Source organism: Thermobia domestica, chromosome 4 (assembly GCF_964235325.1).
Source record: "Thermobia domestica chromosome 4, izTheDome1.hap1.1, whole genome shotgun sequence".
Lineage (NCBI taxonomy): Eukaryota > Metazoa > Arthropoda > Insecta > Zygentoma > Lepismatidae > Thermobia > Thermobia domestica.
Genome location: NC_137457.1, coordinates 290,584,295 through 290,601,361, shown reverse-complemented (window position 1 = coordinate 290,601,361; position 17,067 = coordinate 290,584,295). Strand labels below are relative to the sequence as shown.

General features: G+C 33.8%; 2 protein-coding genes across 2 annotated transcripts in view; both read right to left on the bottom strand.

The window, feature by feature from the left end:
• LOC145684158 (uncharacterized) overlaps window positions 1–17,067 on the bottom strand; it is a 71,056-nt gene that overhangs the window by 48,001 nt on the left and 5,988 nt on the right. The gene's annotated exons all lie outside the window — the stretch shown is intronic.
• Window positions 854–17,067, bottom strand: part of LOC145683163 (uncharacterized) — a 104,523-nt gene continuing 88,309 nt past the window's right edge. Inside the window, exons 5-6 of the mRNA XM_081754528.1 lie at window positions 14,183–14,749; window positions 854–1,970 (exon numbers count right to left, since the gene is read on the bottom strand). Coding sequence (XP_081610654.1) covers window positions 911–1,970; window positions 14,183–14,749 — 1,627 coding nt within the window. The 3' untranslated portion in view covers window positions 854–910. The remainder of the gene's footprint in view (window positions 1,971–14,182; window positions 14,750–17,067) is intronic.

The window sequence follows — 17,067 nt, the reverse complement described above, 5'->3', positions numbered from 1 at the left end:
AGGAGAAGATACCGAAATTTTAAAAAGGATGTTAAGAAAACAAGGGGTCAAAGAGTATAGAAAAGGTAGCAGAACGTTGTTGGACATGGGGAAAAGCAAAGGGAGGAAAAAAGAGATCAGAAAGGTGTCATTTATTGTATAAATTGTAAGGATTGTGATATGAAATATATTGGGGAACGGGAAAATTATTGAAAGAAAAAAATTAAACAACATAAAAGAGGTGTGAAAAATGGCAGAGAAACTAACGCAATCTTTAAACATTAAAGAAAAAGTCCATGATGTCAACTGGAAAGGTTTTATTGTGCTGGAACGGAAAAAAAAGATTGTGGCCGAGAAAGTGGAAAGACCTGGTGGATAGAAAAGAAAGAGGATGTAAACTTAATGAAATGGACGAAATGTATCAGCATTAATATACAATGGAGGAATATTATTGATACGGAAAAATTTATGTGAATGGATGTATTCAAGGAGAGAGATGGGGTTGTTTGCTCCTTGTTGTTTCTTTCTGGTAGAATATTATGTTTTCCCATTTGCCAGTTCAAATAGATTTCCACGCTTTTAATTGGCTGTTTGAACTGGCCAGTGAGAATAGATAGGGAGATTGATTGTGTATATATACTAGAGTATTTTTTGTATTACTCAGTGTACGTCTGATGAGGATCTTGGCTAGAAGACCGAAATGTTATGTGTAAATTTGTTTTTATTAAAGGTGAGAAGTCTTGTTCAGCAGTGTTTTATTTATCATAGTATTAGATGAAGTAAAATCGATTAGGTAGCAAAACTGTTACACAATATTAGTTTTCTAATAAAAATCGATTTGTCTTTTATTTATAGTGACTACACAATAGCCAAATCTGGTATAATAAAAAGCTTTATTGTTGAAGAAGGTAAAAAGAGCGAACATATGTCTTTAACTTATATTTGTGGACATATGTTTTGTACATTTGGACGCATATGGTTTAACTCCTTTATGCGTTAATTTATGCAATGTTAATTTGTGTTTCTGGGTGTAAGTCTTACCACATTCTTCACAGCGGAACGGTTTTACACCTGTATGTGTAAGAGTGTGTCTCGTTAATTTACTTTTTCGGGCAAACGTTTTTCCGCACACAGTGCAACAATGAATTTTCTCACCCGTATGCTCTTTCATGTGTGAATTCAAAATTTTTTCACTCGTAAAACGCATACCACAAATCTCGCAAGTAGGTGAATTTCCTAGTGCATGCTTTAGCATATGTCTTCTGAATGAATATTTATAAACGAACTTTTTGCCACATTCGGAGCAACACTGATATGTATCAGAATGCGTTGCCATGTGATTAATGAAACTTGCTTTTAGATGGAAACTTTTTCCACACATCTCGCAAACGTGTGCCCTTACATCAGTGTGTGTTAGCCTATGCTCTTTCAATTTATACTTCTGTGTGTACGATTTACCACATTTCTCGCATGAGTAGGGCTTTTGGCCAGAATGTATGACAGTATGTTTTATGAAGTTACTTTTTTGTGTAAACGTTTTACCACACTCTTGACAGGAAAATGGTTTCTCTCCTGTGTGGACTAGCATATGAGGTTTCAGTTCAGATTTGCTTGAGAATAGTTTCCCACAAATTTCACAAGCATGTGCCTCTCCAGGTATGTGCTTTACCATATGTCTCTTGTAGGAATGACTAGTACTGAACTTCGTTCCACACTCTTCACAAGAATACGGTTTTTCATCAGAATGTGTCATCACATGTCTCATCAAGATTTCTTTTCTACTAAATTTTCTACCACAATTGTCGCAAACATGTGGTTGCTTACCTTTATGGATAAAAATATGTTGCTTTAATTTACCTTTTTCTTTGAATTTCTTTCCACACTCGTCGCAAGAGAATGTTTTGTCTTTAGAGTCTATTGACTTTATGTTATCTGTGCCTGAAATATAGTTAGAAAATGCGTCATATTCGTGGTAGTTGTTGCCAAGTGCCCTGAAACGTAAAATAATAAATCAAATAAACTAAAACATATTATTTGATCTCAAAGCCAATTTTACTGCCACATTCGAAGTACTTTTGAAATATTTTGTAGTGTTTCAGCGAATAAGTATATAACGATTTTACAAGTAATTAACCGCTATAATTTTATAATTAACTCCTAATATTTTATGTAACGATTCCAGTAATCCAAGTAATTTATGTATGTACTGCTAACCAAACAACGCGATAAGAGTGCTAATATTTTTTGTAGACTATAAGAAAAAATGAAGTGTAACACTCTCTAAATCATTATCATGTGTGATTTACCATTTTGATATACACATATGTATCTGGTGCTTTTTCACATGAAAATAAGTAATCATGTGTAGACAGACGTAGATCGAAAAGAAACCTTGAATGCTATGAAATGCTGAAAAATTCTCCGGACCATATGAACATTTTTGGAATTGAAGAAATCCTGTGAAATAATGTTCTGGCGACGTTTGCCTTCCAGCAAATACTGAATATATTTCGGAAAGATTTAAACCATGGGCCAAAATTCAAAGCTCGTATAATCTATTTAGAAACAAGCAAGTAGGTTCAAAGCAATGAAATGCTGCATAAGTCACTTATCACGAATATATTATCTGAATGTAACAATCATTCCTAAATATATATATATATATATATATATATATATATATATATAAACGTACATTCAAATGACTAAAAATTTTACGTATATTACTAACATTGTCTTATATTTTAAGCAATATCTCTGTCTGAAATACAGTTAAACTTGTTAAGTTGGATTTTCGGATGTGACCGTATGGCACCTGTGTCTTCCTATAGGTTACGCAATTACTTATTTCCCGTTAGCTTCGCGGCTGACCTATGCAAGAAACTGGCCTTATTCTAGCTATTTGATTCCGGCGATATTAATACTAAATCTACCCACATAGTTTGAACAACTAAAACAAATTAAATGGCACATTTTATGTATTCCACATTATATGTAATATCTCAATTCTTAGCTCATCTTGCTATATTGTGAAAGTCAATAAACGGAAGACGAAAGAGAATTTCACTTTAGCCAGTCGATTGCTGCAAAACATTATAGGCAATAGTAGCTTCTTGCTCTTTAACTCGATTTTGCACAAATCTAAGGACATAGTGGTAACATTAAAACGTCCTACTTATATAATTTTAAGACTTTTTGTAGATCAGACGAGAATTATTTTTTAAAATACTGTCCTCTGTATTTTTCTTTGTATCTAAACTAAGAATAGAATGTTGAAGATTGGAAAAACTTAGATTCATATTCCGAAGAATTTGCCATTCAGGAATTTGCTTAATCTTGGCGTTTGTTCATTACTTCTTAGCAGAGAAATCTAGCATTAGTATTTGTCCACAATAATATTTTACGTGTTATGCTCAAATTTTGAGAAAACTCGGTCTCTTTTTGGAAATTGTTTGTAACTGATTTTTTTTTATGAAGATAGTACCATTGACATAATTTAGAATATTTTGTCAGTATGGATCTGTATGAGAGGTGGACCTATAGATTAAATTTAATTCCAAATCATCGAAATATATTCAAATTTGAATAGCATTCCACCGCAAATTGACCCACGGATCATGTACAGTAAAGGTAAGCGCTATACACTAAATTAGAAGGGAAAGCTATTCACTGTTTGACGGTACAAACAATAAGTATACTTGCTTGTAATATATCTATCTATAGTTAATCATTTATATTGATACTCTCTCGTAACTTTCTAAAAATTGAAAAAGAAATCTGAAATTCTGTACCGTGCAAATATTGGTAGGGATAATTATATATAAAACTTAACACACTTACATGCAGAATTGGAAACTAAAAACGCTTTAGTATGAAAAATTTAAAAAACAACCACCCTTTGGATAGTTCTCTGACAGCTACGTGAGACAAACAGGGTAATGCACATGTCAAGTACCTTAAAATCGAATACTACTGTCAACATATGATGTATTTCGAAGAAAAAGAAACGAAATTACAAGGAATTCAAAACATTTTGACTTTTCTTAAAGATCACATTCTATTACGTAGATACTTTTCAATAATCAAGAAGATCTTCATGCCACTTACAGCAATTTGATATCTCAAATTATTCAAGAGACATAGAAAAATATACAGAAAGATACGTTGCCTAGAAAAGAAACTTAATAGAAATAATGTTTATTTACTTCGCTCCTATGACATTACAATACGTTCCGGTAAATGTAAATACAATATTTTCTCGAAGTAACACAATTTTGTGTAGATTTGCAATAAATACAATATTTTCTCGACATAACACAATTTTAAGAAGAGTTGCAATTTCAACTGTCTGTAACAGTCTTTAGAATGGAATTAGATATCAAATTCTTGCAAAGCATTTGAATCTCCACAGCTAACGAAAACTATGTAATTCCACGAGGTACTTACATAAGAAGTTTGTAAAATGAAGGCTTTTGAAAAAGTCAAATTTTCAATCTCTAAATTTAGTAGGTGTTCATTGAAACCGTCTTACTATGACCAAAGCATTATTCAGTAAAGTATTGTAATGCGAAAGTGTATTGTATCCTTTTTCACTACCTGCGTCATTACTGCTGTAGAGACCACCAAAATTTTTATGTTTGTGATATGTAGTGCCTTTAGTTTGTGACTGAATAATAGACAAAATATTGTAAGCTTTCGATGATATGTAGATTTGAAATGCGTTAACACCTGACAAATCTAGCAAAGTATACTATTTCTCCGTGCTGACATTTGCATGACACAAATTTCAGCATACATTGTTCATTAGTTTAAGTTATAAAAGCGTATATAGGGTGGACGTTTTATATATATATTCCTTACTTAGTCACCTTCTGGTAGCCTAATCACACTTAAACTTCTCATGTGAAAAGTAACAAACTTAATGCCGAAACGACAAAAACTGTCAAACAAATATCGTTTGTTAAGATATTGATACCTCTTTATGTTGACCACCATCGGTTCCACTGGAAAGTGGTCAACTTACAGGAACTGATTACTTTTGAGCAGTAGTTATTAAAGATTATAACATATCCGTTTTAATTTAGTAACTACTTATTACACGTGTATTAGTTTCAATCTTATAAATATCATTATTAGAACAAACTCATTATATAGTTAGAGTATGCAAAGTCGGCGCGATACGGGTTTGATTTCCTAAGAGAGCTGAATTTGTTACTGAACAAAAACTGCAAGTGCAATTTTTTACCAGCTGCGTACAGAAAGGGATATTAAGAACCGAAATAAACAAAGAACAAAGAATATAAGATTTTTCATCACCACAAAGCATATTATTTAATACAATACCCTCAAGTTTCCACACTATTTTTGACTGTCGCATACGAATAATATTTAACAGTCTTATTCGTACTTACTAACTTTCGTTCTTTTCTAATCCTCTATGTGTATGCAGCAAACCTCACTTTCAACGAGTTCGTTAATTCTTTAATTTTGACTGATGATACAACCTGAACTATCTTGATTATGATATACAATCCTTTCTTCTTTTGGCCTTCACGTATTACAACACTGAGGTCCATAAATAGATGCTACCATTTGTATTATTATTATTATTATTATTATTATTAGTAGTAGTAGTAGTAGTAATAGTAGTAGTACTAGCAGTAGTAGTAGAGGTGGTGGTGTTAGACGTCCTTACAAGTATGTTGGTTTTGTCTTTAGTAATGAATTTCTGTGTCTACTGTTCAAGAAATCCTTTTTAAACGGTGGATTTATGAAACGTAATCTCTGTTGTGAACTTAATATTCGTTAAAATTATAGTTACATACTTTTTATCCTTCCATTACAGTTATATAATTACAACATAGAACAATTGTAATAAGACATGTAGTTCATTGCACCGAGCTCTGGGTTAGCAACTTACACATATTTATGAAGTAATTGTTCCTTCTATAAGATACATCCGCTGGTACACCTTGTCTCAAAAAGGTTGAGCGCATTCTTTATTGCTGTTTTGAGGCAAACATTTTCTAAGTCCAACTTCGGGTATCTTCGGAAAAAAGTAAAGCAAGTTCGAACCTCGAAGCCAACCTTTGTAATCGGAAAAATTTTGCAGATGTGTTTTTCATCTTTTAAATATAATATGACTTGTTACCAAGTGTAGAAAAAAAAGCAACATTGATTGAAATACTTAATGATACTCTATTTCGAAATTTTGTATTAATGTCAGCAAATGCTTGTTTGTCATTTAGCTCTCCATACGTGATGGAACATTTAGATACGTAAACGAATCTTTCCATATGTAAAAGAATGGTGAAAGTTAAGATATAGAACATAAATCTCGCCTGAGTACTAAAATAAAAGTCAAGGTAGAGCAAAAACAGCGTTTGCAGTGATATGAATGTCATAATTATCTAAAGAGCCGCTATATATCGCTAGAAGCATCTTTCAAAGAGTTCTTTTGTTAGCTCAGGAGTAAGCTGTTGGATTTCAAACCGTAAGGTTGTAATGAGAAAATTGAGAAGTAACCTCCATATGACAAATAGCTGCAAATAAATAAGATATATAATCTATTTATTGCTATGATATTATTTTCTTAATTTCTTTTTCTTATTTAACATTCACATATAGAGTACCAACGTGCTGTGAATACCTACATCAGATGTTAATATTTTAAACATAATAGTCACTATGTTCTGCAATAATTATATGTTATATATATACGCAACTGATGTATTTTAATGCAATTATTTTATATAATTTTTCATATATTGCGGAAAATAGAATTTCATAAAAAAGCATTGACTCAGATGGAAATCGAACTCACAACCTTACCATTTTTGAAATCCAACGGCTTACCGCTGAGCTAACACAAGCACTCTTGGCAAGGTGCTTCTAGCGATGGATAGCAGCTCTGTAGATAATTATGACATTTATATCCACTGCAAACGGTGTTTTTGTTCTATTTGGTCTAGGAATTAATTCGTGCGGGTGGACAAGAGATGGCGCAACGAACGGAGCGTCCCACAGTTCCGTGTATCCACACATGTGTTGCAAACCCCTGTCATCGCGTATCGTTCGTAGTATAGGGCAGTGGATTAAAGCGTCAACAACACCAGTTTGTAGTTAAGTGAACATGGCGCAATTTGTGCCTGATAAAGTGTTTTTGCGGGGTGTCCTGCTGCATTACTTTAACATGCAGAAAAGTGCGACTGAAAGTCATCGTATTTTGGTGGAAGTGTATGGTGACCATGCTCTAGCTGAGCGAACGTGTCAGAAGTGGTTTGCACGGTTTAGAAGTGGTGATTTCGGCTTGGCAGACCAAGAGCGAGCTGGACAGCCAAAAAAATTTCAAGACGAAGAATTGACAGCATTGCTCGAGCAGGATTCGTGTCAAACGCAGGAACAACTTGCAGCAGCATTAGGCGTTGATCAAACAACAGTCTCCAAACGCTTGAAAGCCATGGGAATGATTCAAAAGATGTCACATTGGGTTCCACATGAATTGAAAGACAGAGACGTTGAAAGACGAAAAACCATTTGCGAATTGCTGCTTCAACGACAGAGCAGAAAGGGGTTTCTGCATCGAATTATTACGGGTGATGAGAAGTGGATCCATTACGAGAACCCTAAACGAAAAAAGGCCTGGGTGAAACCAGGTGAACCAGGTCCATCACAACCAAAACGAGATATTCACTGTGCAAAGGTTATGCTGTGCATATGGTGGGATATGAAAGGTGTGGTGTACTATGAGCTGCTGCAACCGGGTGAAACTATGAATGGAGAACGTTATCGACGACAATTAATGCGTTTGAAGCAAGCTCTGGCCAGAGCACGACCAGAATGGGAGAACAGACATGATAAACATATTGTTCAACATGATAACGCTCGCCCACATGTCGCAAAACCGGTCAAAACCTATTTAGAAAATGTCGGATGGGAAGTTTTACCCCACCCGCCGTATTCACCAGACGTTGCTCCTTCGGACTACTACTTGTTCGATTGCATGAACAACGATTTGATTGGACAGCGGTTTACTTCTTCAGAAGATATCGAAACATGGGTCTCTGACTGGATCGCTTCCAAGGATGAGGACTTCTTTCGCCACGGAATCCGTACATTGCCTGACAGATGGGCGAAAGTGGTGGCTAGCGATGGACAATATTTTTCTTAAGGTATTTATGTATTTTGTGTTTGTACTACAGCTTCAATGTGTGCGTACCAACCGCACGAATTAATTCCTAGACCAAATATTTTCACTTCAATTTTAGTACTCAGACGAGACATACGTTCTGTCTTAACTTTCAGCATTATTTTACATATGGAAAGATTCGTTTACGTATCTAAATGTTCCATTCCGTATGGAGGGCTAAATGACAAACAAGCATGTGCTGATATTAATACAAAGTTTCGAAATATTGTATTATTAAGAATTTCAATCAACGTTGCTGTTTTTCTACACTTGGTAACAAGTCTTGTTATATTTAAAAGAAGAAAAACACATCTGCAAACTTTTTCCCGATTGTAAAGATTAGATTGGAGTACCAACGTGCCAACGTGGGGTACCAACGTGGAACCTGGTTTACTTTTTCCCGAAGATACCCGAAGTTGGATAGAAAATTTTTGTCTCGGAACAGCAATAAAAAATGCGCTCAACCTTTTTGAGACAAGGTGTACATTTCTTTCATGACGACTTCGAAATGAAATCTTTAACTTTTACGTATCACGGTTATGCCGGCTAAGCTAAAGGAGGCAGTGATGATGAGATATGAATGAAATGCTGGATTGAAGGTAGTGGAAGAACGCCGAAAAAACCCACTCGCACGGTGTTTGTCCACCACAAAGTTCACTTGCGCGGGCTAGGATCGAACTAACGACATGACGACTTGGAACCACAGACCTTAGCAAGATCATAGTGACCGATGCACGATAACGAGATTTTACTCTTGTAATTTCGTTTCTAGTACCGAGCCAAACCAATTAACGTGCTTCAATAGAAAATATTGTAGACTTCGTCAACTTCAAAGGATTGACGTATAACGCATAGAGATCTCTGAACTTCCATGTCGTATACAGTTTTGTATTCATTTCTAATCCTGATTTGGATCAACTAATCGGGTTTTTGCTCATGGTTACACACTTGATACATTGCACTTCTACGAGTGGACAATTGGATCCGCACGGCTAATCCCTGGTTCCAATCTCCGTTTTAGTAGTTTAGTAGTTTAATAGGAGAATACACTTGACACTCCAGATCTGACCGTAGAAAATTAGTTCCTTTGGCCCAACTCTTATTGTAATACACTATTCATTTGGTAACTGACTAAGTATTGAAGTAAAACTCAATTCCTTTGATTCGGACTAGCCCAGTCGTTTTGAACGAGATATAGTAGCGGTTCAGTTGGATTAAATTTCTATAAGGACAGCCAAAATCTAGAAGAAAGTGCAACCAAGGTCTGGACCTGGTATAAGGTATCAACCTACTATGTCCCTAAGGCTCTGATCGGGGATCATGGAAATACCTTTTCCTTTCTGGATGTATGGCCAAGTATTAGGCAACATCCTACCTATTTCCAAGTACCTGGATGTGATTGTATTCCTCCCAGTTATTATAGACTACATTCTTTTCAAGAAATGTTCTATATACATGCAGAATCCGGACTGTTTCAGCGTTTAAGTTATGGAGATTTTATTGTTTCTAAAGACTAATGAGCATCCACTACACAGGAACATAGATTTTCAATTTGCTATCGAGTAAAACATAACTTTGTATCGGATATTATCAGAAATTTTGCAGGATAACGATTTCTAACTGCCTGAATTAGGTCTTGGTCAAGGCCGAATGCAGCATTACTCTGCAGAACTAAGATTTTTCAGACTCATTGGAAACTGCATTTCTATTTTCTGTTGTGATTTTAACATTTAGTTACAAAATTAGATTTCGAAAAAAAAAAACTTTGTAAGATAATTTCCTTTAATCAAGGCCTTCATTAAAAAAGGTCTGTTTTCAGTCAGCATATTATAAAGGTCTTAATTTTTACAATTATACCTAGGTAACTTTTCTACGTCTCCACAGTATGTATTAATAAATTAACTAATTTATGTATTAATTCAGAGACAGGCCGAAATGAGAAAACAGGGAATCAAATTTTCGAGAAACTGAACCAGGAAACAAAATTAGTGTAGGCTCAAATTACCGAAAGTAGAGAGGGATTCAGAAATGTAAGAGTAAAGTAGATAAGTTAGAAGGATTCATGTAAAGCGTCCAGAAAGAATGTATGGAAATACTAAAGCGAAGTTGCAAATATAAAGGAAATCATTCAGAATTAAACACGAAGTCTCGAACTTTAAAATAACGTATCATCAAGGGTGTAGATTAACGCGCATGCTATTAATACGAATAACCCGAATGTTTCTGAGATAGGCAGAAAAGTAGATAAAACATAATTCAGGTGACTCGCACTAACAAACAAGAGCAAGTATTGCTAGAGTAAATCGAAAGCATTCAGCACAAGTGTGACGCGACTCGACATTTCAAACGTCAGTTTCAAACGAATGGAAACAACCAAAAGAAACTGTGTCAATACGAAGAATAGATGAGAAACGAATTTAATAGAGCTACGATTGAGAATGTTGTAACAGAGATTAATTGATATATTTTAAGAAAGCAGACCATCTCGAACATAATCAAATTGAAGTAGAAAAACTTGAATGTAAATCTTGAGCACGAAATGGATAGTCTTAATTTCAAAATAGGGAATTAGAAACCAAATCTCTCAAGTACAGCAAAGATATATTACTGCACTTACTGTGAGCTCACAATACCTCAATACCATGAACTCACTTAGAAAATAAATGACACGATATTATGTTTGTTATAGGAATATATATAAATTCATTCATTGTGAAACAAACTAACAATGATAGTAATATCGTGAAAACCATGAAAATAAGCATAAAACACGTACTAAGGAGAGGAAAATACCAATACACTCAAAAATGTAAATCATTACAGTTGTAAGAGTGGAAGTTAAAATGGCGCAGTGCATCTAGCTATATTCTTTTAGGAAATGCAGTTAGAATAAAGCAAATTTATATTTTATTCTCATGGAATTTACAGAAAACACTCTGCCAATATTATATAAAACAACAACAAATAATCACCATAAATATTATGCGATACATAGAATTGTAGTAATGAGTTAAAAGGAAAAAAATAAAATTATTAATATTAGGATGAGTACTGTAAAGATTATGAATATTTTCCTGATAATTCTAAATATAAAAAGAAATAACTAGGTAGGTAACAATTATGCTTGTGAGTTATTGCTTTTTATCATTTTCTAGAATGTGAAAGAAAAAAACTAGCAGGAGTCTCATTTAGTAACGGTTTGCGTCAATGAAACGCAAAATCTACACTTCAGATATATCAGATCTTGGAGTGGCACTCTAATTTATTTATTAATACTTTTTTGGTCTGCACTGTGGTGTGTAAATATTTGAAAGATTCTAAGGTATCTCAAAATTGCGGTTATAGTTAAAAGGCAAGTAAATTGTTTATTTTTGCCTTGCATTCGCAAAACTAGAAAGTAATATGTTCTCGAATTCACATTATCGGGGTCGCTGAGAAGAATAGTGACACTCATGACACTTTCGGTCACCATCAGCAACTCTAGTAGGAAACGGTGACATGTAAATATAATACAAAACGACCGATATTAGTGTGAAATCCGTAGTTTTCGGGATTGCTAAGTTGATTGGTGACAGTGCTGATACTTGGTAAGTGATCAGTCCGCAGTGAGAATGAAGGTCCTAGCATCTCTAGGGAAATTGAAAACAGGCAACGTGTAAAATAATAGAAAATTACCTATATTAGAATCGATTCTATTTTTCGAGGTGCTGAGACGAGAAGTGACACTCCGGATGCCGTTTATTTCCACGTTTAGCTCCCATTACCACCCCTAGGTGTGGGAAAAGCTAAATTGTAAAAGCAGTCGGAAATGACCGATATTAGTCCCTAATCCATAGTTTTCGGTGTCGGTGAGATCAATAATCACACTCACAATGGCGTTGAAATCTAAGATCACCCACCATCGAAAAAAGGTTGAGGTGTGAAAAATGTCTCAAATGATCCATATTAGTGTCGAGTACATAGCTTTCGGTGTCGCTAAGCTGCTAAATGACAATCTCTGATACATTTAAGACCAAGTTGAGGGAAGAAAATGTCAGCTCGATTGGAAAAATATAAAGTCGAAAGCATTTCTCACATAAATATTATATATTTGGATGGATATTCTAGTGGAACTTTAAAGTAGTTGTAACAAAACTGGAAGCTATATGACTTACAATTTGAAAAATAAAATACAGTGCGGAAAGACACCGCACGGTGTGGGAGTTGTAATTGGTTATGCGTAAACTAAATTCAAAACGCTTTGTATTAGTGATTAGTGTGCAATCTATAGCCTTCGGTGTCGATGAAGTGAATAGTCACGCTTCCACTGCCGTTTAAGTCCAAGTTTAACCTCACCTTCTGAGAAGGGCAAGGTGTCAAACTATAATGCCAGAAATGACAAATTATTGTAGAATCATAGCTTTTGAAGTCGAGAAAACAGTTAAATTCACCGATATGATTTCATAAAAATTACTCCAAGTTTTTTTTTTTTAGGACTCAGTTTCAGTGCTGAGCGTATTCTGTGGTGGTACGATGTTTCAAAATTTATGCGAAAAATATAGTATGTACAGTATCTCCTGTATTTTTATCAGAACATTTTCATTGAAATACGTATCTTAATGAGGAAGGGGTTTTAAATATATATATAGCGAGAGAGAGAGAAAGAAAGCCTCTTAACGAACTATACTGACAAACTGAAATAGGTGATTCCACACAAGAAAATAGAAAAAATTCTTCCTATGTATCTTTAGGGAAAATTGCAGTTTTAAAGTTAGGTGTCCAAAGCTAGTGGGGAAGCTCAATTTCAGCACGTGATATTTTGAATTTGAGAAACCGTGGGACAAGTCCGTATCTACGTAAACGATGCCATACATATGAAAACCAAAAATATATATTTCATCAATGTGTAATGGGCGTGCAAGGGAATTCCTACGAAATGTAATTTTCAGGCTTGCTTTCAATAGAATTTTCAGATATACTCTACTTTCAAGGGAGCTTAAAGTAAGCTACCAGTTCCACGGTTCGAATATTTTGTTAAGGTGTATTTCACGTTTCCTTTACATATAAGCATCAAATACAACTTTGCCGCCGACTTATTACGAGCACGATGGGCAGTGATGCTAACGCTCCCTAACACTTCAAACTTATCGTCAAATTTTTCTCTATTCACTGTTTTCAAGGTTTAACTTTGCGTACTTAAAGTATTGAAATCGGAGCATATCTCATAATTTTGTTGCGAGTATATCTGGGAATTATACCTATCGGAAATTCCTTGGACAATTATTGCACATTGATGATATGTGTCTCTTTGTATTGCGTATGTAAACTTATGCCCATGTGGACCGCCATTCCACGATTTCTGGAATTTGAAATGGTGTTGAAATTTAGCTTTTGCACTATTTTGTACAGCCTTGGCCCTGACACTATGCATTTTCCTTTTAGCTCATATTAAATTTTCTCTTCTTTTGATGTGAAGAATCACCTGTTACAGTTTACTGGTATACTTATTAAAGTTTCGAAGATGTATGTTAGAATACACAAGATTCACAGTGCATATTGGCATGAATACTTAAACACATTTCAACTTATATGATATTTAAGAGACAGAGAAGTATAATTTGATGACTGATTCCCCAATTTTTGCTGTAAAGCTGTATTGGACGAAACACACAGCTTAAAGTGAGACCGCAACTATTATTAGAATTTATACTCAAGGGTTAATATTTCCAAACCGATTGAATTACAACTACATAAACGAAGAGCATACTGATTCGCCGTTTGATATATATATATCTTCTATATACGTAACTTCTAAAATATAAAAAAATCATAGGAAATAATGTTAGAAACGTTGAAAGATATGCGGTAAAATTTATAAAATCTGAACTTAGAAATTTATTTTAGTTATATTTAAGACCTCAAGGATGTGATTTTTTAAAATAGAGAAAGAAAGGAAAAATAAACTATAAAGAAATGGAAATTTTCTTTCTATCATAACAAATTATAGATTGTTATAAAGTATAATAAAATTATTACCTTTGGAGTTTGTAGTCGCTTGTTGAATGTTCTGCATTCTGTTCTGTTATATTGCTTGAAAATATTTCACTTGCAATACCACATATATCAGGTTCATCGACTTTTAAATCTTTATCACATACATTTACATATGCTATATTTTGTCTAGTAAAAGGCTCTTGATTTCGCTGGTTACATATATCTAGCTCTGACTCATTGGGAAGGGAAGTATTCGTGACACTTCCATGGCTTATTGTACCGTCATCTCTGAATTTTGGCAACGCCTCAGTTTTTATTTCAGTGGATATATGCTCGGTAGATAAACCTGATTTTGCTTCATTTGAAATCGGTGCACAATTTAAGCTTCCATGCTTTATATTCTTATCTGTGAATACTGGAAACACTTCATTTTCTACTTCTGTGGATACAACGTCATTCATTTCCAGCGATTCATCCTCAATATAAGAATCGTTATTTTCAACTTTGATAAAAACTGAACATATTTCGCGGCCTGTTTTATATTCGTCTTCCATTATTGTAGATAGTATTGTTTCAATATATGTACAACGAATGGTCAATATAGTTAAAAATTCAGTTCATTGTTACTCTTCGTCATTTAGCTACAAGATTCCATGCAACGCCACCTATGAAAATCAGAAAAAAATAAAAGATGCTTAGCTTTACCGAAACTTAATTTTTTTTCTCTTTTCTATGACGAAATGTCAAAAAAATAACCACCAAACTTCTCCTGTAATCATTGAAATCATGGACAAATCTCTATATGTAAAAATTTTGACTTACAGAGATAGCTGAAATGATACATTTGATCTTTAACTTATACACTCTACGAAACATAAGCGTAATTTAATTTATGTTTATTAATTTCCCAGCTACAATAAATAAATTTTCAGAACTAAACGGAGATTTTAATTTGCATACATTGATACATTTAATTAAGACGAACACACAAATACCGTCTGATATTTTGTTTTTATACTAGCAAATGTCTTTACCAGTTACCATGGGCAATATTTTGTAGTTTTACCTGTTACCGTGAGCAATATTTTGTGGTATCTCCTTCGTGGCCTCTAGGATTTGTGTCTTTAAAACCCAGTTCGAACAAGTTAACGCTAATCGTTACATTTTAAGCAAAATCATCATTATACAATATCCGACTTTTTCATAACGTTCGAGAAACATCTAACGTAAAAGAATTTTCTTCTCAAGTCGTGTACATGGCAATATTCAGAACTAAACGATCTGAACATATGGCGTTGGCACTTATAAGGAATCCATGATTAACCAACCTGAATTCATTCTCACTTAACATTACGCTTACTTTATATGCTTGAATTTGAGTCAACGAGAGTTCCAACTATATGAGCGTGATGCCTGACGTGAAAGTAAGTTAAAATGAGTATGTGACCAGAGATAAGTGCTCTTCCATCGAGTATCAATCGAAATCATGTGACTAATATTGTGTGATCGTGATGTCCGACTTTGGAATGGATATGATATCAGAATGATTAGAGTGTGAGATAAAAAACGTTGATGGCTTTCAAAAGATATTGAAAAAATAACTGTGTAAAGAAGAAATAAACATGTAAACGATTGCTAACTTTTGGCAATAAACAAGATAATTTTTGAATCACGTAAACTCAAGAGATATATATATATCAAAATCTGAAATCCTATGTACTCACTTTATGTTTCTAAACCTTCCACGCTAAATGTGTAGAATATAATATATAACTCGTTTGCAAACTTTTAATGTGGTATTAGGAAAGCTGCTTTATAACGATTCAAATCATATTTATGTAATCGTAAACCACACATACAATGTCTTCATATGAAACAATGGAAAGTATCATACATGAATTCCAATAAGCAATCAACTAAATTTTTCAGAAAGTCGACTCTAAAACCAACGCTCGTTCTTCTTTAATCTTAATGAATACAGAAAAGGATAATATATATTTGATGCTGAAATAACACTTAGTGTGACTTAGGAATGTATAAAATTCTGCAAGAATCTATTTAAAGTTATGCAATAGATTTTTAAGCTATATACAGATAATACTACGTCCGTCAAATACCGATTTTCGCACACAATTCCAACTAGTGTAGGTAAATACGAATCAAATGCTGTGTGTATACTTGTACAGTAAAGTTCAGATATATATTTAGGTAATAAATTGTCATGGAAAGAAAGGTACACACAACAAGCAAATAATTAGCCTAAAGTATATAATACGAACTCTGGTGTCAATTCTTAATCTACAAAATATTAATATTCTTTAGTATACAATATTAATTCTCATACTTAATATGGCATTGTCTTCTGAGATTTCCACTTCAAATTCAGAATATACTCAAACATTAAAAGTGTGTTGTAACCGCCATTACAATTCACAGAAACGCAAAAATTTTAACTGCTGCATAAAGTAGCAGATTCAATAATGCAGATATTTGACTGCTTAAGTTTACACATGATTACTTGAGTAATATTGAATTAAACGTTTATGTAATCACTATATGCGTGGAGATAGTAATTTATCTACTTTGTATCACGGAAAACCTGTATGCGGAAATTGAGATATGTGTATAGGTGTAGAATTGCGTAAGTACGTAGCTACGGAGAATCAGAATAAATTGTTTGTTAACAGTTTTCAAACTGCCATCAAACAGCAAGTTTCGTAGTCGACGACTAAGTAGTTCGCTGTGCAAGTTCGAAAATATGATTAAAACACTTCTACACAGATTATCAAAATATAGAAAACAAATTATGGAAACGAAGTTTATCTGTTTACTACGACGTGGACAACCGTTATTTTGCATTTTACTCCTAATTCCTTATGGAAAAAAGGCACAGAAGTTAATACTTACTTCAAGAGGAATAGTCTATA